This window comes from Sceloporus occidentalis, unplaced genomic scaffold (assembly GCF_023333645.1).
Source record: "Sceloporus occidentalis isolate IW3139 unplaced genomic scaffold, rSceOcc1.0.p SCAF_3, whole genome shotgun sequence".
In the NCBI taxonomy this organism is placed as follows: domain Eukaryota; kingdom Metazoa; phylum Chordata; class Lepidosauria; order Squamata; family Phrynosomatidae; genus Sceloporus; species Sceloporus occidentalis.
The window spans coordinates 68,517,219-68,539,036 of record NW_028316983.1 but is presented as its reverse complement, the minus strand read 5'-3'; the positions used below and the strand labels follow the sequence as shown (position 1 = coordinate 68,539,036).

General features: G+C 40.5%; 2 protein-coding genes across 2 annotated transcripts in view; both read right to left on the bottom strand.

The window, feature by feature from the left end:
- Positions 1 to 932: 932 nt before the first annotated feature.
- UBL4B (ubiquitin like 4B) lies at positions 933 to 8,388 on the bottom strand. Its single transcript, XM_089514872.1, has 2 exons — positions 8,234 to 8,388; positions 933 to 1,966 (listed from the first exon to the last, which is right to left on the bottom strand). The coding sequence occupies exon 2, from the start codon at positions 1,948 to 1,950 to the stop codon at positions 1,369 to 1,371; it is 582 nt and encodes a 193-aa protein (XP_089370998.1). The 5' UTR covers positions 1,951 to 1,966; positions 8,234 to 8,388; the 3' UTR covers positions 933 to 1,368.
- An 89-nt stretch (positions 8,389 to 8,477) lies between these two features.
- STRIP1 (striatin interacting protein 1) overlaps positions 8,478 to 21,818 on the bottom strand; it is a 28,473-nt gene continuing 15,132 nt past the window's right edge. The window contains exons 10-21 of the mRNA XM_089514871.1: positions 21,565 to 21,782; positions 20,627 to 20,692; positions 19,454 to 19,517; positions 19,191 to 19,262; positions 17,476 to 17,550; positions 17,071 to 17,168; positions 16,158 to 16,284; positions 15,940 to 16,040; positions 15,337 to 15,403; positions 15,087 to 15,191; positions 14,749 to 14,953; positions 8,478 to 10,729 (exon numbers count right to left, since the gene is read on the bottom strand). Coding sequence (XP_089370997.1) covers positions 10,482 to 10,729; positions 14,749 to 14,953; positions 15,087 to 15,191; positions 15,337 to 15,403; positions 15,940 to 16,040; positions 16,158 to 16,284; positions 17,071 to 17,168; positions 17,476 to 17,550; positions 19,191 to 19,262; positions 19,454 to 19,517; positions 20,627 to 20,692; positions 21,565 to 21,782 — 1,446 coding nt within the window. The 3' untranslated portion in view covers positions 8,478 to 10,481. The remainder of the gene's footprint in view (positions 10,730 to 14,748; positions 14,954 to 15,086; positions 15,192 to 15,336; positions 15,404 to 15,939; positions 16,041 to 16,157; positions 16,285 to 17,070; positions 17,169 to 17,475; positions 17,551 to 19,190; positions 19,263 to 19,453; positions 19,518 to 20,626; positions 20,693 to 21,564; positions 21,783 to 21,818) is intronic.

The following is a 21,818-nucleotide window of genomic DNA, read 5'->3' as shown; positions in this document are numbered from 1 at the left end:
GTAGCTTGCCAAAGCTTCCTTTTCTAAGCATTGGCTCTTAAAAACACACTTCCTCTTCTACTTCCAGTGTAGGCTCTTGGATAGTTAACTCAGAGGACATCATCCTATGTCATTCAGCAAGCAGTTTATTGAAATCAGCTTAACCCATCTGAAGAAACAACAACTGGCTAAAATCTGGAGAAGATTCAAGTTGGGGAGTGAGATAGGACTGTTCTGTTTAAAAGGAGGGGAATATTCATCTCTGGTGTGTGTCTCATCAGTAGTTTAAAACCCAGCACCACTTTTCAGTACTTTCCCCAACACATTACCATATTTTCTGGCTGGGGAAAGTGTATGGGGTAGTGATGTTTTATAGCTCCTCAAAATGGTTGCTTCAGCCTTAGTACAAAGCTGGAAAGCTGGCGCATGAACTGGGAGCTCCTGCCTGTGCTGTCTGGAAGTCAGCCAGCCAGCCATTTACAGGCATTCAATTCTCTTTTAAATGCTTTTTTTAAAAAACCTAGATTTTAGATACAAAGGGATCAGATACATAGAAATAAATCCATGGCAACCAGCCTCCTCATCCAGTGCTCTTAGGCCTGCCTAACCAATTCACAGGATGTTGATGAAGACCTTGAGGCAAAACATATAAGATATGACTCTTTTAAATTGTAACCCCAGAGTTGGAACCAGGAACTATACATACGCAAAGTGTATATTGAATCACATGTAACCTACCTGATAGTGAGTGCAAGTGAAGTAGAATCAGTTATGTGTATTTTCTGACTTTAATAACATTATGTTATTTATCAGAGCAGAGCTGAAACATTTTTGCATTTCCTTAAAGTCCTCCCTTTCAGTTGCCTTTACAGGAAATGTGCACAAACATGTGCAGGGTGATCAAGAGGATATGGCAACTTGTTGCCAAGAAAATTTGGTTGATGCTTCCTACCATACTGCACTGATCTATCAGAGTATAGCACTGCCAGAGTAGGCTAACATGGAAACAATGGGTTTATGAACCAACACATTGTGCTCCTTTTATTCCTTTTATTCCCACAGTATAAGATAAACAATATTGTCACACAGCCTCCTTTAATTGGCTCTGCCATGCTGTGATATCAGCACACTTGACTACAAGATCCTCAGCTACCTAGGATTGAATAAGTGGAAAGAAGAAAACCTTGCAAAATCAGCAGGTGTAGCCAGTGGGGCAAATATGTGAAAAGGACACTTGGGCGGTATGGCATTAAAGGAGCAACATTGTCTCCCTGAAAAAAACATCCCACTATGATCCATTCATCTTCATTACTTTTTATTCTGAAGATTCTAATTTGGCACCACCACTCCTCGCACCAGCACTGTTACCATCACCATCACCAGGTCTATTCAGAGCTCTTCCAGAACGACCATCCATCCCACATCTTGTGCTTCAGTTTGAGTTGCTTGTTCCTTCCTGGTTCCAGCTACCAGGGCCAGGCTGGGGTGATGCTCTTCCTGTGGGAACTCACTTGAAGTCACTGGTTCATCTTCAGTTTCCTTGGGATTCAGAATACTCCCTGCTAACTCTTCAATGTTTTCCAAGCTCAGCAAGCCAATGTCTCTGTAGTAGTCATTCAAGACTCTTTCAAGAACCTTCACTGCATCAGAGGTTCTGAAGTGTTTCTCCAGCACTTGGGAGAGTTGATACCACACAGAGTGGGGCTGGGCAGGGGTTGGTTTGGAGGGCTCTTTAAGAGACGTTTGCTCAGGTTTTTTAATGACAAGATAGAGAATGGACTCTGGGCCAATAGGATAATCTGACAGTCTATGTTCCCCATCCAGTACTTTGCCCTGGAACAACAGGGTCTGCTGGTTCTCAGGGACATTCAGTTCTTCTGATACCAGGCTTTTCACCAGAGAGATGCTCTCTTGGCCAGATACCTGGAGGCAGCACTGTTGCCCTAGAAGCCTCTTCACCCTGAGCCGCATAGCTTTGGTTGGTAGACTAGAAAGATAATCCAAAGAGAAGACAGTCAGCACTGCAGGTGGGACAAAGCCAAAGGAAGTGCAGGAGAGAAAAGCCAAAGAGAGGACAGCCTGCTGTATAGGTGGGACAAAGAGAAGGGAACTGATTGGCTGGCTTTTCTCTGATGTCACAATTCTACCAGGGTCCAGTGTCTGACAAATATTCCCTCTAACTGAAGTTTACCCATAAGACTAGTAATTAAAGCATGGTTCCCTACTTTACTTTAATATTTTGGGAGCTCCCTGGATCTGCAAAAATGGCTCTGATGAAGTCACCATGTTGCTCACCAAAGACTAGACACTTAGTAGTGGGGGAAGAATATCATCATCATCATCATCATCATCATCATCATCATCATCATCCTCATCATCATCATCATCATCATCCTGCTTTCCCCTTCAAAATTGGGACCCAAAGTGGTAAAGTAAGATTCCATATTATCTACTTTCTCATGCTACCTACCAATTATGCTTCATCTGCTAATAATATGTAATGATAGCTGATCCCCGTTTGCATTCATTCCTTGCACCCTTTCTTTCATGCCAGAAATGGCAATACCCTTTTGAAGTGGCATGTAGTATGTGGGAAATAGATCTGATGATGACGTTAGACAAGAATTTCAGGTGAGGGTAAAAGCAGCCATTCCAAATCCCAGAAGTGGCTGCACTGTCTGAACACTAGTTTCCTGGGACTGCACTCAATAACAACTACAGCCAATTACACTGAAGTCAACCATTACCAAGGAACTGCATATACAATTGGAAAAGAAGCATTTCTAGCTTGGAGAGGTTAAGAAAACATACTGGAAATACAGGATGAAAAAAGAGTATGTAGTTATGCAGTGAACACAGGAAAATAATGATATAAGCACAGAAATCTATTTTTGCAAGTGAAGAATTCTTCCAGATTGTAGTGCCGAAAATAGCTGTGCCATTTCTATCTCAGAGCACAAAGGCACAACTGAGTCATGTGTATAGCCAAAGGAATGACTATAACACTGGCCTGCACATAATGTTTGGCTTTACTTTGCCCACTTCTCATGGTACAACCTTTCTAGTAGGGTTCGATTAAAAGGACTGGTTTACTAATGCATACCTCCACCATATTATTTTAGTAAGGTTGCAGTGGGATAATTCCTCCATTTATACTTCTCAGGGCCAAGATACATATGTACAAACAATATAATACAGGTGACTAGGGATGCTACCAAACTAGTATACTAGGCAAGGTAAGTTGTTTTAGTTTCATATGTTTTTAGAGAATTCAGGAGGACTAGAGCAGCCAGCATGGTGTAGTGCTCTAAATATTGGACTATAACTCTGGAGATCAGGGTTTGATTTCCCACTTGGCCATAGAAACCCACTAGCTGACCTTGGGCAAGTCACACATTCTCAGCTGCAAAAAAACCCCTCTGTGATAGGTTCCTCTTAAGGGCACCATAAGTCAGAAACAATTTGAAAGCACATAATAACAAGAACAGCAGCCATTATCATGAACAAACAAGATGCTTTTCATTTCGTCAACTGTAGCTATGAAGGAGGACAGCACTGGCTAGGATTTTATTTTTCAAGTTTGAACAGTGAGAGATGCCCTGTAAAACAGCATTTTTAGAGGTTTGCTATGCCATTGTTTCACTCAATTACAGAGTGTAAGCAAGTGTAATTACAGAATCAAAGCATCCAAATAGGACAGTGATTGCTGTAATTAGTAACTCAAATGGCCTTCAGAAATATGTCTTGAAGCCTGAGTTTGTAGAGAACATGGAGGAAAGAGTGTTGCAGGCAGGAATAAAGTCCCCCCCCCCCAAACTAAGACTCTACAGTAGGCATACCCATTCCTCAAAGATCCATGGAGACGCAAATTTAGTAACTGTATGTGTATCTCTCTCTCTCTGTGTAATTGAAATGGACATATTTTAAAAGGATATTTTGTGCCTGGACAGAAGCTATACTCCCTAGGAAGACATCAATGCCAGAATAGAAAAATGAGTTGTCATAAAATTATATTAGTCATAATTTGATTCTGCAAATGGATGAAAAAGGAAGCATGTAGAAAAGTTAGAAGAGAAAATGAAGAAGCCCCTACACCATGAGAATAATAATGTTTCTGCTCCAGCTGACTAAAAAAACCACTCTGTAGACTTTACAGTGTTTTTGTCATAGAAAAGCACTGAAATGTATCAGCCTGAGGTGCCTAATACTGTGTAGGATCAGGAGGGTAGGCTTTTTATGTGGCCCCAAAAAGCAGGTTCTAATTACATATTACCTTCGGTGCCATATTGCGACAACAGTAATTCCTTTCAGTTGCAGAATAAAGGGAAGTTTTGCTACCATTTCCCACTTGAGTTTAGAGAAAAATCATGTCAGGTTCTGAATCATTTTTTAAAAAAATTATTTGAAGACAGAAATATGAAACTGGCAAGGACATATCCAGCAAGTATGCCTTGTACTAGCAAAATCACATCTTTTATTTTCTCTAGTGCAAAAACACTAGACTAACTTGTGGAGAGATACTGTAGCATCTTTGAGACTAACTGAAAGAAAGAAATCGGCAGCATGAGCTTTCGTAGACTTCCGTTTACTTCCTCAGATGCATTTGGACATTTCCTCAGATGCATTTGAGGAAGTAGTTTGAAGTCTATGAAAGCTCATGCTGCCAATTTTTCTTTCAGTTAGTCCCAAAGGTGCTACAAGATCTCTCCACATACTGATTCTACAGACTAACTTGGTTATATCTTTGAATTCTATCACTGGACTAGCTTTGTCTTCTACTAACCACAAGTCCAGGAGGCTTGATGTTTGCCCTCTCCCCCTCTCATTCACTCTTGTACCAAAATGCAGATTCTGAAGCACATTTTTGGACTGTGCCTCCTTTATATGAGCTAATTTAAGGTGGTAGCAATAAGAATAATGCTTCGTGAATGGTGCTTTTCGTTACTTCTAGTTCTAGTCATGTGACAAAAACAGCTAATATCCAAACAAGAAAACTGTGGACAACTAACATCATATTTCAAAACCCCCACACCTGTTTTCTTTCTCTCCCAAATTAGGTTCTTTCAGGATGACACTGGCTTCCCAATACTGGGCACCACAATTCAAGTAGGATGTGGACAAGCTGGAGCATTTCCAGAGGAGTTTGACTAGAATGGTGAAAGGTCTGGAAATTATGCCCTGTGTGGAATGGCTTAGAGAACTGGATATATTTAACCAGGGGGAACCAATGGTTAAGAGGTGGTATGCTAGCCATGTTTAAATATTTGAAAATATTGGAAGATGGAGCAAGCTTGTTTTCTGCTGCTTCAGAGACTAGGACATGGAGTAATGGATTCAAACTATAGGAAGAGATTCCACCTCAACATTAGAAAGAACTTCCTGACAGTAAGAGCTGTTCGGGAGTGGAATTGACTCCCTTGGAGAGTGGTGGAATCTCTTTCTTTGGAGGTTTTCATACAGAGGCTGGATGGCCATCCATCAGGAGTGCTTTGACTGTGTATTCCTGCATGGCAGGGGGTTGAACAGGATGGCCCTCATGGTCTCTTCTAATTCTATGACTCTATGAAATAGAATAAACACTGGACAAACCAAACTCTTTTTCGGATAAAGAATTATGGCTGCTGGACACAACCTCCAAAACTGGAAAAAGGTAATTTACACAGCAGTATAATGATGAATTTTTGACACTGTTCAGGACATTTCAATCCAGCATACCATCCCATCATCTAAAAGATAAAAGTGTGTGAGGCAGAATACAGACAAACACTCTTATATGACAATCTGTGGGTTGTTGCAGTGACTTCACCTCAGCCCTACTGTTCTTGTCAAGCAAGGGCACAACATGAAAATACCAGTGGGATTTTGCTTTGTTATAACTGTTATTCAACACTCTCCAAAAATCAGGATAGAACTGTTTGCTGGTAGCTTTTTACATGTAGCTTCTGACAGTTCTAGCATCAACAACCATAAAGTCTTCCTTGATTTGTAGGGGTGGGCTAGGTAACTCCTGAGTAGAGAACTATTTTGTATGCATGATGAACAGTTTCATTTGGACATATTAAACCTGAGTACACAATGTCTGCACTCCAAGTCATATTAATTTCTCCCTCAAAAACTGCTTATGCATTCCAGACATTGATATACAAATTCTTTCTTTCTGCAGTACAGAACAACTCAGGGCAGAAGCCATTTGATACTGTCCTCATTGCCCTTGTTTTTATTATAATACACTTTTATACTGATTTAAGATAATTTTAAAGGAAGGTAGTATAGAAACCTTCACAATACAATAAATTCACTGCCACTCTTCTAATGAGGGGAAATGCCCTTTTTGGTTAATTTCAAAAACAGAATGCCTCATGAACACATTCAGCCCAGGAATTTACAATCCCATTCTTTCTACGCAAAATTCCACTCTTGATCTCTCTCTCCCAGCCAGCATTTTTCAGCTATCTAATTTAGGAAGGGGAAAATGCTCAGTAATTGTTGCTGTTAAACAATGAAGAGTCAGTAATCCCAGTTCATCTACTGCAAATGAAAATCACCCAGAGATCCAGAAGTAGATCTGCATGTACCATCTCCTCACCCTTGGTCTGCACAGTCTAAGTCTTCCCCAGCAGACATCCCAGAAGAAGTCTGTTTGCATAACATTAGAGCAGGGGTTATGAAAGTGCACGTCCATGGGCCACAGGTGGCCCCTAAGGGCCCCCAGAGTTTGTATCCTCAAGTCTTTCCTGGCTTAATGCCAGTACTAAAGCAAATTTATCACAGGGCTTTCTTGGCAAGAGTAATTCAGAGGAGGTTTGCTTTTCTTCCGAGGCTCAGTGTGTGTGACTTGCCCAAGGTCACCCAGGGGGTTTCCATAAGTTTTGAGCCTTGGTCTCTCAGAGTCCTAGTCCAACACTACGCTACACTACATCATACTGTGAAGGCAATTTCTTCACATTTTACTCCTACACGAGTTCTTTTTAGATCCAGAACAGTCTCTTTCCCAACAGCAAGTGACCCTAGGGCCATAGGGGCATTTGGGGGGAAAAACCCTATTTCAAGGGTTTTTGGTGGGTTGGGGGAGGGATGCAGTGAAAGGTCCAGCCCCCCATAGTCTCCTGCAGAGTCAAAACAGCCCTGTAGCTCCCAACAGTTGCCCACCCCCACATTTTGACAATTCTAGTAGTGGGTTCTATCAGTTCAGAAAAGAGATTAACTTTAAATGCATAAAGTGACATACAGTATTACCACTTGAAACAATCTGTTACGAGATGCTCTTGAGCTTTTTTGAATGAAAAGAATAGGACTAAATAAGAGTTCACAATTCCTTTGACTATGTGCACCTCTATTTTTCACCTCTCAGTCGTTAACCTCTCATTGCCTGTACTGCCGGCTGGATGTTATGGTTGCACACAGTTGCTTGATGTCCTGACCTAGGAAAAGGCAGGGCATCTTGTCTTCCTCTCTGCCCTTGCCATCAGCTATCAAAACTATAGTCTAAATTCATTCAACAGTTAAAATAAACTGGTCATGGACCAGAACTGATGAGTGGTCATGGACCAGCAAAGCTTAATAGAATAATTTATCCTTAATATCTGAACTTCTTTTAATCTGCCACTTATAAAAGATCCAGTTGTCCTGTGCACTGCAAAGAAAAATTGATCAGATGTTTGCTTGTATTAGGAAGACCAATAGACAAATAAACTGAGCAAACATATTGGTATACAAGAGAGCAGGCAATTTACCCCCAGCTATGCTGCCAAGCACTACCATCACCATGGTCCTATTCAAATCTGGTGGAGAGGGATCTATCAGCTGGAACTCTCAAGGGGAAGGGCACACCCATCTACATGCCCATCTCATCATCTGTCTCTCTGAAGCCTGCACATCACCCTTCTCACAATAGCTGCAGGATATTGTGAGGCAGGGGATAGAACAGTGGGATGACTTGTCAGGGATTACCATAGGCTCACCTACTCCATATAGTTCAACAAGAGAAATGGGATGAATGACAGCTTGCATTGTTAGAAATGAAGTACAATGTGACTGAGACATATGGTCCCTACTTTAATCCTAATATACCGCACTCAGAGCCATTCTTCCCTATGCTGTCCAGGGAAAGAAACTGGTTTTGACTCCTTTGAGTGGCTCATCCAACTGGGTGAAGGTCAGAGAAAAATTGTGAACAACTTAAAGACAAAGGACCACTTGTGGACAATAGCCCTCAGGAAGTTCAGCTACTGTCCCACGTCAAAAGAATACCTACTTTCCTTCAAGTTTACTTGGCTTCCTGGGGGAGATTCCAAATAATCTTATTGAGCCTCCAATCCATCAACAAAAGGAAACAAAATCTGTACCAACACCCCAGTTCCCATGCTTAGGAGAAACAGATCCTTCATCCTCTTGCCAAAGTTCCCAATTTTCACGAGGCAAGAAGAGCCTGGATTTCTTCCCATGAAGTACTTGCCAATTTCAGGATTCATATAAAAGCAGCCATTATCAAATAAATGTCACTTGTTTGGCTATTTTTAATGATTGTTCATGGTTTTTTGTGACTGTTTGCTTCTTTCACATGATCATGTCACCATCACACTGTTCACAATGAAGAAATAGCAGGAGTTTCACTCAGTATATACACCTTTTAAAAAGCTTTTAATTCCCATCTATGGATGGATCAAAAGTTTTTGACTGGTTGCATGGTCAGGCTAACTGTACTTGTTTTTACTAAACTTGATTTTTATATCAGAGTAGGTATGCCTTGGTCCCTACTGGAGAGATACTTTGCATTTAAGAGTTAGTGACAAAAATTAAGCATGAAGGAGTGTTTGAATATGAAATAATTCCAGGTCAGTACAAAGTGCTGGATCAGTCCTTGTCAGTGTAACAGAATTTTAGGGACATCCAGTCCTAAACATATTTACTCAAAAATCCCATTAATTTCAACAGGAATTAGCGCCATGTAAATAGTCTAAGGATTTCAGAATAGGGATGCAATCAGGTTAAAAAGCAGAGATAGGGAAAATACCATCATATTGCTAGACTTGGTGCTAACACTATATTCAGCCACACTGTGAGTCTATGGTCACAGGATATGAACCACATTACCACACTACATTCTTATAGTGCTGCTATGCCACTTTTACTGCTCTGGCTGCCTCCTGTTGCATTCTGAAGATTATAGTTCAGTGAAGCCCAAGAGCTCTCTGGCTCAGAATTCTAAATGCCTCTCCTTAAACTGCAAATCCCAGAATGCAACAGGAGGCATTTAAAGTGAAATAGCAGTGCTATAAGAGTGTAGTGCGGTAACTGAGGAAATCTTATAGGGAAGAGAAATCATCCATTTGACAAACCTGTCCATTTATTGTCTATTTCAAGAACATAGCTTTGCTTCCACCATGTTCACAGTACAGTTTTGCAAGGCCTTGATAGGCATGGTCCTTATAAAACAGTACTTAAGGTGGCAAACCTGGGCCTAGATCACACTAGTTCAGATTGTCACACGGCTGCCTGCAGTGGTAAAAACAAGATCCAGGCTTGCCATCTTCTTTTTGAGAACTAGGCTGGAGTACAGCAATGTCAGCACAGGGTGAAATGCTTCTATCACAACATTAACTGTCAGGATGTTTGGCTGAATTTCCCAAAAGTTGGGAAGAAAAAAGAAAGAAAAGAGAACATACTGAAGGATAATGTTAATTTCTCTTTATCAGATGCAGTTATGAGATTGCTTAATGAAGAGAAATGGATTATATTATTAAATTATATCAGGTATGAGATTGAATTACTGTACTTAGAATTTGTCTTTGCCAGGGAACAAAATGGGACACTATCTCTGGATGAAGTTGTTCAACCACTTTCCTAAGTGTGTACAAGCCTTTCAACACCTACCTGCAGATGGGATTTCTATGGGTAGATTTAAAAACTAAATAAAAACAAAACCATCTCACCCTTCTCAACAAAGGATTCCTGCATACACTAGATGGGACTTGAGAGATCTCCCTTTCCTGTATCAGACTGTGCAATGGTGTACATTTATTTTTTTCTCTTTCCACCAACACCTTTATGAATCTGCTTTCCTTCTTAGAAGCTAACAGAAAAAGGGCACCATTTTGGCCTTCTAGGATATGGGTAAGAACATAGCAGAAAGAGCTATCCTTCTAGTTTGAAACATGAGCTAACCAGGTCCAGTGAACAGCGATCTGAATAGTCATCAGTGCTGATATTTTGATGAAGGTTGTTCATTTGTCTCAAAGTGAGCTACTCTGGATCCATTTAGCACCTTTCAAACCACCAAATAATGCAAGAACCCCCAAAAACTCAGGAAAGCCATATGGCTAAATCCTTTCAAGCAGTAAAATCCACACTGCCACATGGAGGAGGAAAAGAGAACTGCAGATTACAAGCCATATGAAAAATAGTTTATCTCCTCTATGCTTGGCTGACTGAAGAGCAGCACCTCTCATCCCTGGGCACATGTACTAGCTCTGAATGTTTCAAGATTTTCCTCTTATCAACCATCATTGCAGCAATTCCTCCCAGCAGATGGGTCTAGAAAAAACTTCCCTTTCCAGCCACAAGTCATAATTCATTTGGAAATCTTCAGGCAGCTCAATACGTTGGCCCAGAACACTCTGCAAACAATTATCCACTGGCAGAAATTCAGGGTTGTTATGTGCCCGGTCATAGCGTCGAGAATTGAAACGCTCTATGCTGGCACGCAGTGCACACTCTTCAGCCTGGAAGTCCCATGGACGTGCATCCAGATCTACAGAAGTGATGAAACAGACAATCAACCAAAGCAGCAAATGGCCCATCACATACCACATGGAAAAGCAACAATCTGGGGTTAGACAATAAACCTTTATTCTAGAAACTCAGGTTTTCAACTCTCACTTGAGATAAATACTGTTTTTAGGAGTCCTTTACCACTCAAAAGAATGCAAGTGTCATTTTCAGAAGGTGGATTAAATTGTCTAGAATTGAGTTTTTATCATAAGGTACAACTCCTGACTGTACAGTGAGCCCACGCCATACACGGGATTCTCTTCAGCCACGGTGCAGTTATGACTGGTGGGCGCGCTACATGCACATGCCTCATTATTTTTAATGGAGCGTGAGCATATGCGATTTTCCCCTTACGCCTGGGGGGAGGGTCTGGAACAGATCCCCTGTGTAAGGGAAGGGAAGACTGTAACTGGCAAACATAGCCTAATTCAGACAATTCTCTTTGGGAAATCTTGGAATCAATTTACTTAGGACCCCTCCCCCCAATTTATTTATTTATTTGGTATGGATTGCTTTAGGCTTTGCCTGTTTAAGGGAAGCAAAGATAGTGTCCAGTGATTTCTGCTACTAGGGTGGCTTGGTGTACAATATCTTAATTACAACTTCATCTAAGATAGCTTTATGGTATAATCCTGATATGAAAGATGTGAGACCACCTTTATTTTACAAAAGAAATGGACGGACTGGGATTTGTATTTTGAACAAATGATTTCGTCCAGACCAAGAATTTTCCCCCTTTTCAGTATTATTGAGCCAGCATCGTGCAGTTGTTTCAGCACTGGATTTTAATGCTTGAGAGCAGGGTTTGAATCCCGCTGCGTGACCTTGGGCAAGTCACAGTCTCTCTGCCTCAGAGAATGGCAATGGCAAGCCCCCCCCCCAAGAAATCTGCCCAGAAAACCTTGTGATAGGGTTGCCTTAGGGTTGCCATAAGTCAGAAACGCCTTGAAGTTACACAACAACAACAGCAAATTCTACTTATGAGCTATCCAAAGGGGTAATATGACAATATCTACAAGTGTAACACATTTTCAGACAGATGTGAGTATCTTAGCAACCTATGCTGTATTTGAAATATTAATTGTATCTTCAGAGAGACCACCCAAAAAGTCTAAGGGCCATAGCCAATGGGCAGGAAGAAATTGCTCGATCTAGCTTTTTGCCACCGTCCACTGCCAAAATGGTCTGAATATGCATGGCCTGACTGCACAGCACAGCATCAAGCCACACATCTGGGTAATTTTTTTTGTTCCTTTCCTACCATACATGCACTCTGTGGCACAAACACATCACCCGTGATCTCCAAGTATCTCCCACATCCACCCAGATGCCATTCCATTGCACAGCTGCCCTTTGATCGGCGAGTCACATTGGTGTGCGAGTGATACATTGGCAAAGCACAACTGCAGATAGTAATAGCAATAGCATGTACATTTTAATAATGCTTATTAGTGCACTTAAACCAGGGGTAGGCAACCTTTTTGAGCTGGGGGCCGGGTTGCTGTCCCTCAGACAACTGGGGGGCCGAAGCCAAAAAATAAATAATTAAATAATTTTTTTTTTTGGGAAAAAATTAAATAAATAAATAAACTGGGACAAATATAGGACAACATTTTCAAATGGTGGACACTTTTTTTTTAAAAAAGTGGAGGACACGCAAAAAAATTTGCTGATTTTTAAAAAAATGTTAATATAAATGCATGTTTCTTAGGCGTCTATAGACAATTGCCCCCCTTGCTCCTGCGTGCGGGAGGCAAAAGGCCCCGGCAGCAATCGGCAGCAGGACTGGGCTGGGGCCGGTCCCAAGGCCTTGCCGGGCCGCATCCGGCCCACGGGCCGCAGGTTGCCTACCCCTGACTTAAACACTTCCTAAGCAGTTTACAATGTTTAAGCTAATTGCCCCCAACAAGCTGGGTATTCATTTTATTGACCTATGGGAGGATGCAAGGCTAAGTTGACCCTGCAGGATTGAACTCACAACCTTGTGGCTGTAGTACAGGCATTTAACCACTGCACACCAGGGCTCTCCATACATGCCCCCTTCACCCCATGCCCTCCTGTTGGGCTGTCTGGTTTGTATGTGTTGTAATTACATCCATTGGAGTTGTCACACTTTCATTTCTTTAGCTTGCTGCAGCCCCCACACTTGCATTGGGGAGCTTATATGCAGGTGCGAAGATGTACATTTTTTGGGCTAAGCTGGAATACCCCAGCTTCTTTTTCTCTGCTTTCTAGTCCCGGAGTACAGTTTCATTCCAGTTTTCACACACTTTAGAGGAGTGTGTCATATAAACGCCCACGTTCAAAGTGGCTGGAAGCCGCTTTATTTTGCCTGTCTGTTTCATCCCTAAGTGATAATTGTCTGCTGGAATGCACTAAATTTGAAGTTAATAGCATTAAAAAACAACTGAAACAAGGAGTGAAATTGTCCTGTACAAATGAATCAATAGGAAACTGCCCCAACTTCAATATCTAAAACCTATTTAGACCAAAAAGTACATCTAGTTCAGAAACAAAATGATGTTTTTAGATGTACTGGACTCCACTGCACCCTTATAGACAGAAATTGCCCACTTCAGCTTAATGTTGGTGATATAATGCAGATAATGCCTCCTTCTGCTATACAATATGGAAGTGTCCAGTGATTACTCTTTTTTCGTTGAATATGTTACAATGTTAGTAACAAAATTAGTATAGCAAAAATCTTTGATAACTGTGAATGCATATGTTCTTTTAAATTACATTCCTGTGAAGTGGAATTTAACTGAGGGTCTTTGTTCTAGGACTCTGCATGCTTTTATTGTTGCAAGAAGACTTATACTCCAAGACTGGAAAGACAAACATTCACTATCGGTTTGCTGAATGGTTAGAAGAGCTAACTGCTTTACCCACATATGAACATATATTTTATAGCTGTCCAGTTCAAGAAAATGAATTGTTGGAAATATGATAAGCTTACATCAATATGTGGTGGAAATATTCCTTGTTGAAATAAAAAGCTATAGAAAGATGGAGTCACCTTTGTCAGCCAGAGAGATGGTTTTTGAAATAAAGGCTTGGAGTTTAGAAAACTAGAGCAAAGGAATAAGGAGTGCATCTTGACCTGGATGGAAGCTGGCACCAGTAAAAAGACATAACATAAACTACTGAGATAAGGACATTCAGAAGCAAGGTTAGGAGGAAAGCCACTGAATTCCTACAGGAGGGGGTAAGGAGTGATGATGCAGTTTTAATGTATGCATGTATTTCTGTTCTGATTGTAAGAATTCTGTATGTTTAAATTGTAATTAGCCAATCAGGTGTATTGAAGAAGCTTCTTTGTCTTGAATAATATAAAAAGAGCCATTTTGTCTTGTTCGGGGTCTCAGCTTTTGGAACTTGAATTCCACTGAGTTCATTGTTTTCCTTTGTCGACAATTGGAAATAAACTTATGGATTTTCAATTACTAGGTCCTCTTGCCAATCCTTGCTCTGTCAGTCCTAGAAATTTAAGTTTCCTGAAATTTCTGTTACAAATACACACGCTTAGCCTTTGTTCATATCCTATGTCTTTCCCACCCTATTTTTTTCTTTCCTCCCCTTCCTTTTTTCTTTTCTTTTATTATACTTAAAAAGCCTACATACAAGATAGGAAAACATACAAAGCCATGCATGTGGGTAATGGGAGTCTTATGAAAGTTTGCCAAGAAAGAGAGGGTTTGTGGTTTGTGAGCCAATGACCAAACTAATGAGAACACACGTTGAGCTAGGTTCAACTACTATAGAAAACATGACCACTTGGAAAGGGCGTTCATGACTCATTTAGAAGGAAGTATTTCCCTTCTTAGCTTGTTCTGTTCAGGATAAGCAGGATAGTCAAATGCACTCCTAACATTACTGATGCAATTTACTAAAAGAAAATACAGGATTCTACAGCTTGATGTAACAAGGGAAGGTTCATGAACAACTGGGGATCAAAGTAGAAGGGGTGAGAAGGGGAGTGCTGGACCAAGGACTTACCATTGCCATAAGCCCAGTCATCATTTAGCCGATGACGCACTTTCTGGTAGATTGCTGACATAGTTTTCATGTTGCTTTTTCTCCACTGTCGCCCCAGGTACTTTGTCTGCACCTTGAGAAGCTTCAGAACATAGAGCTGCATCATGGCTTGCTTCACCTTAAGGGCTCGTTTCAGAATGGGAGCAGACTTGAATACTACCAGCATCTAGGAAAACAAGGTAGCAGAAGATCAGTTGCTTAAAGTTGTACCCGTACCTTCATCGCCAACCTTTTGCCTAAGATTTATGGTCAGTAAAGATTTAGTAATGCCAGGAACATACAGAGATGCTTCTACTCACCATGGTTCTTGAATGTTTCCATTTTGTTAATTTATTCAATATCCTTAGTAAATTAATGCAAGAAAAAAGGTTCCGCCAGCAAAACTGATTATTGTCTCCAGCCTCCTAAAGGACAAAAAAAATCCAAAGAAATCCATGACCAAGGAAGGAAAGTCATCATGTGGAAGCACTCACTAGTGACAAAGTCATCTCTATTCCCTCAGTTTTGTACTTCTCTTTTAGGGTGAAGGATAAAGGCAGCTTAGCTTACCAGACTCTCTGCAGTCAGCTCTGGTAGCTCATGCACCACACAGTATGGATAATCCAAAACAGAGATGCTGAAACATATAAAATATCCATGAGAGATCAGAATGGATGATCCATATAGTCAAGTATACTATCTCCAAGAATGGCTCACAAGAGTATGGTTCAAGCATGTGAGAAAAATGATGACTGTGACAAGACTTTGTTTTGGCTCTTTAGCTTGAGATAATTGTTTGCACATCTTTCCATATCCACTCTGGATACCTAGCTCTAGGTATCTAGAAATGGAAGCAGATCGGTCAATCACTTAATAAAGTTTTGCGAAACCTTATCTGAAATTCTATTAAAGAAGTCCAGTGTTATTCCTTTGCACACCTAGAACTATGCATGAAGTATAATATGTGTTCAGGCATCAGATTTCTAACAAACAAGAAATGGTAATGCTAGAGATGTACATTTCCTCAGTAAACCCTTATCAGTTGTGTGAATCAACTTCCTGCAAGTTAAATTTTAGTGGATGACCAGGTGATCTTAAAAGCTCCAATAATAAGAGTAAAACATGCACTGTGACATTTCAGGACACAGGTGTGGCAGTGATAATCCCAATTACCTGTTTTTGGCTGTGATATATGACATGATATTTTGATTGAAGAATTTCAATATAAGTGGAATGCAATTGGCAAACACCAGGTGTTGGGCCATATATTCAAACTGGTACAGGGAACAGAAACAAGAGGGTATATTAAGCAAGCAAAGTCAAGATTAATCTTCATGTTCTCCCTTCCCCATATCTTCCAATGCTGCTGATTCATGCCAGCTTATGCTTACCTGATAGACATGATTTAACTTAAAGTGTTTGAGCAGTAGCAGCAAAACAGCAGAAATGGCCTTTACAATTATCTCTTTGTGCCTGTTCACATCAACTCCCAGCTTCATACTCTGCAACACAGTTGTTCTGGAAACCAAAGCAGCAATATTAACTTTTATGACATGCCTCTAACCTGAGACTCATTTACATATTTAAAGATTTATTTATTTTATATCCCATCTTTCTCCTGGCACAAGATTCAAGGTGGGCATTTATATTTCAGTGTATTTTGCCTGCCAATCACATTTAGCACTGGAGGCTTTGAGATGTGCTCCACCACTTTCAAAGCGCGATTGACTGGGAGTTGAGATAGAGCCTTGCCATTGTGGCACTTGGACAATGGGATTTCCTTCAGGAGAAGTCTAATTCACTCCCTTTAGGTTTCAGATGTGTTGCTGTTTCCAGGTGGGTTTAATATTTTGAACCTCCCCTTTGAAACTTGTTCTAACCTACTCGTTTGGATTGTTTATGTTATTGCATTTATTATTTCAGTAGTTTTAGTAGTTTTGTAAGCTGTTTCAAATTTATTTATAAAAATGCAGGGATGGGAATAACACATTATACTTGTTTTTTGTGGGTTTTTCGGGCTATCTTGACATGTTCTAGAAGAGTTTATTCCTGACGTTTCGCCAGCATCTGTGGCTGGCATTTTCAGAGAAGATGCTGGCTTAAAGTTGGGAATAAACTCTTCTAGAGCATGCCCACATAGCCCGAAAAACCTACAGAGAACTATGGATGCTGGCCATGAAAGCCTTCGACTTCACACATTATACTGTTTATTCAACACTTTGAGACAGTCACATAAAAATCTATGCTTTGTTTTCTCTGTTCATTCCCTACATGTATCGCTTGCTTTCCTTAAGAAAGACTCACGGCATCTCCTCTGGCAAAACATCTGCTAGGATGTTAATGGAATCAGTCTTGGCTTTGGAGGTGGGTGCTGCAGCCAGCAGAATTTTCAGCAAGGCAATCTGTAGATCAAAATTTACTTGAATGAGGAGAGATGACAACCAAAGTTTCCAAAGTACAGTAAAGAAGATAGGGTATTCAGATACAAACAATGATAGGAAAGAAGCATGAAACATCAAAGAACGACTTTTTTAAAAATATACTTGTAAAGGAATAACAGGAGTTTCGATAATCAAGCAATGAATAATATCTCCAATCTTGAAAATGGTAGAAAAGACAAGAGTGTAACACAATTAAGAAAATAGAATAATAAAAAAGTTGGGGATGCACCTTGAGGATGACTATACAGTGAAGGAAACAACAACTCACCATATATTGGGGCAGACTAGGAAGTAGACCCTGGTACAAAATTTCTGCAGGAACTTGCTCAACCTCCTCTTCTCCCTAGTAACATAAGCAGATCTTTATAACATCTTTTGAGCCTAAAGTTCATATGGTGGCCTACATATTTTGATCACAATTCATTCATCTAGAACACAGGGGAAATTCTCACTTCAACACAGAAGATCTTCCAGAGGAAGAGAATTGTTGTACAAAATAATAATAATAATAATAATAATAATAATAATTTATTTATATCTCGCCTCTCTACAAAATGCAATCGAGATTCAAGATTCAAATATACAGTCCGAACCCTCAATCCCCCTTAAAATACAATTAAATAATGTAGAATTTAAAACATAAAACATACTTAAAAACAACATGGTAACTGTGGTGAAGTCAGTTCAGCAGTTTGATTTTCTTTCTGATAGCCAGAGAACTATTCAGGAAAGGCCTGCTGGAAGAGATCCATCTTTATAGCTCTTTTAAAGCTGTTCAGAGTGGTAATATGACGGATCTCGTCCGGTAGGCCATTCCACAATCTGGGCGCAGTAGCTGAGACGGTCCTCTGGGAGGTCATAGACAGCCTTGTTTTACAAGGCTGTAACAGATTTTTCCCTGAGGATCGAAGTGTGCGGAGAGGATTATCTGGAAGGAGGCAGTCCCGAAGATAGGCTGGACTCAAGCCATTTAGGGCTTTAAAGGTGATAACCAACACCTTGTACTGGGCCTGGAAACTGATGGGCAGCCAGTGAAGTGATCTTAAAATCGGTGTTATATGGTCTCTTCTGGATGTATCAGAGACCAGTCTGGCTGCCATGTTTTGAACTAATTCAAGTTTCCGGACCAAACACGAGGGTAGCCCCATGTAGAGTGCATTGCAGAAATCAAGACGTGAGGTTACCAGCGCATGTACTACGGTCTCAAGGTCCCCGACTTCCAGGAAAGGGCGCAGCTGGCGTATCAGCCGGAGCTAATAACAGGCACTCCTGACCGTCGCATTCAACTGATTTGTCATGTGAAGCGATGAATCTAGGAGCACCCCCAGACTGCGAACACAGTCCTTTGAGGAGAGTGTGACCCCTTCTAGGATTGGAGGTTGTATCCCAATGCCTGGGTTCGGAGCCGATACCATAAGTACTTCCGTTTTGTCTGGATTCAGCTTCAATTTGTTTTCCCTCATCCAATCCATTACTGCCTTAAGACAGTCACTGAGAGGCGAGATGCCATCTGAAGTCAAAGCTGAAGACTGAGACATACTGATAACACCCCGCCCCATGGCACAGAAAAGGTTGTAGCTAGAGTGTACCATTGTAACATCTCTCCCATATTTCTAGAGGGTCCCCCCAACCCTACAAAGCAGCAGGGGGCTATAAAAGGAAGGAGGAATTGGCACTAATTTTCCCTTCCACCATTTCCATTGGAGTGTCCCATTGGGGATCTGCAAGGTGAGAAATAGCTGATAATAATCAATCAACTGTAAACTGTAAGCGAAATCTGTATCTTCCTAAAATGTGAAGATGGTAGAAATGTCTAAGATGACCACTGGAAAAGGGTAGTTTGTGGAAGGTGGGCATGTAGCACATGTAGGTGGTTGTCATTCATATGTCCAATCTAAAATCAGAGATTCAGATTTTTTCATAAATATGTTTGTGCCCTTCCACTAGTTCCCTGCCTACTGTGCATTTTCTCTTGATACTTACCCCTGACAAAGGAGAACGCAAATACTCCTCTTCCATTTGTATTTGAATTTCTGCAATAGATGTATACTTGTGCTATTAAGAGAGAAAACAAAGCATGTTAATCACACCATATTAAACAGTGCAATAGATTTCAATATTTTCCACATCTGAGGTATTTATTAGCCTGGGAAATTGGCAACAGATTACATGAGATTGACAGTAAGCACATGGGTGAGATGTCTTCTACAAACACAAATTCAAATGTTCACACGGTGGGAACTCACCAGCTTCAGAGTTTTGATACTCTCATGAATGGGTCTGGGCAATCCCACTACTGTGTTGGTGTCACTAGAGTGATAACAGAAACAAGGAAATTTGTTATACAATGATATATAATGAAAACTTTAAAATGCTGAATTAATAAAATTGTGAACTAGAATTTGGTCAAACTGATTAAGGAATTCTGAACCATTCTTTCCAACCTCATTGTTATAATGTGCTAAATGGTGCAAACTAAGTCTACAAACCCATACATACTGGGAGTAGGTCCTACTGGAAACAATGAGATTTACATCTGAGTAAACATACATAAGAATACACTATAAGTTATCCAAGAAAAAAGTGTCTTTTTCCTTGTAAATTAAGAGTTTCTTCCACATGTTAAATAAAAAATAAATAAATAAAGACATAGCCATGTTAGTCTATAGAATCAGTATACAGAGATCTTGTAGCACCTTTGAAACTAACTGAAAGAAAGAAGTTGGCAGCATGAGCTTTTGTAGACTTCAGTCTACTTCCTCAGATACTAAAGCTAAAACAGATCTCTCTACATACAAGAAAATTTAAGTAAAGCAAATGCAGGCATGGCCATCTTGTATTACACATCAGGCTAAAACATTATTTTATCATAGGAACACTCTCCTAAATTTATGTTTTAAATACATGGTGCATATTAGAGTATTTAATCTACTAAATTATGCATCAGACATAGGACCTGAAGGAACCAGAAGGATGATCTAATCATATGTACCTGAAACAGAAATTTTCAAGTACATTTTTAGATGACATTAGATTTTTTTGAAATGTGGAAACAGAATCTGGATTGAACACGTGGTCCATATGCACTCTGCAATATGCCTTCATGACTGACTTCCCATATTTTCACAATTCCTATTAACATTTTGGTTTAGAATTTAAACTCCTCCTCATCATTTCCAGTTGTCTACCAATTTATTTGTCAGAAGCAACTCTACACAATGGCCAGATGCCCTTACTCCTCTTCTGTCCTTCTTGTTACCTGGGGAAGGAAATGAGTTTGCCCTATCATTGTCACTGTAACCATCATAATCTCTTACTAATTCAGTAATCAAACAAACCAAATGCATGCTAAGAAATCAAGAGTTGCCAACATCTATCTTAAAGCAAGAGACAAGCAATTTTGGGATGCTTTTACTCACCTTCCTAAGGTGTAGCCAATAAATTTGCTCCGACTAGATTCCAGAAACATCTCAATGTCTTTCTCCCTGTAGAAAAGAGGCCAAAAAACAAAACAAAACAAAAAAACAGTCAAGCCTTTAGGGCTCTGCCTCAGTGGGGACCTGGTCACAGGCAGGACACTAGACCAAATGCAAAGTGAGTCTGACTAGTGCTGGAAATGGGTGGAGCCACCATCCTCTTCACACAAAGCAACTGAACTCAGGAAAAGCTTTCTGTTTATGATAATATAAGGATTTCTCCTAAACTAACTTCAGCATGTAATTAATCTCTCTCCCACCCAGTTGTATCCATTCCCACAGCAGCAGGCTAACACATTCATTTAGCTTCAACAAGTGATGGGGGGCATGTAGGAAGGGTTAACTGTGCCATCTCCAGATGCACTTCCAAAGCCACCACCACCACCAGCAGCATATTGCAGCCAGATGTAGTGAATGCCTTCCACTGATGCTAACTGAAGGTTTCTTCTAAAACTTAATTTTGTGTGGTGGGGCAAGGAAGGCAGGACATGGACATCATGGGAAGATTCCATGAGTCACACCTGGCTTGTAGATTCTCTACTCATGCTTTAGGGATCCTCCTCTCTATTGCTGCCATATTGCATTCATCCTGTAACCCCTAAGAGACAAAGTCTCTCTATTTTACTCCTAAATCTCCACACTACATTATCACTCAAAATGCATTTAAGGAGATGGCACACTTTGCTCTGTATCAAGTGTCCCAAGCCTCACAGGTACTACATCAACATAAAAAGCCAGAGTAGATTTTTAATTATAGTTATTTCCTGCAAATATATCTTAAAAACACCAGCCAAGTATTCCAGCACTGCTTGAAATTGAGGAGGATAATCTTTAAACTCCGAGGTTCTCCTGAAATACAAGAATCCAGTCTAAATACTCACCTAACCTTGGGAGCCCAAGGCAAACCTTTGGGGCAAGTTAACCGGTCAGATGGAGGATGCTGGACAGGAGGGGGCATCACTTCATCTCTTTCAAGAGGGAATGTCTCTCCCTCAAGACTATTGTCATCATCATTCTCTTCCTCCTCTTCACGAGAGTCATCCGCTTTGTAAGGATCTCGTTCATTGAAGGCATCTAGGTTATCCTGTTTAATAAGAGCCTGAAAGGACAAATAGGTGATGAAAAGGAGCTTAGC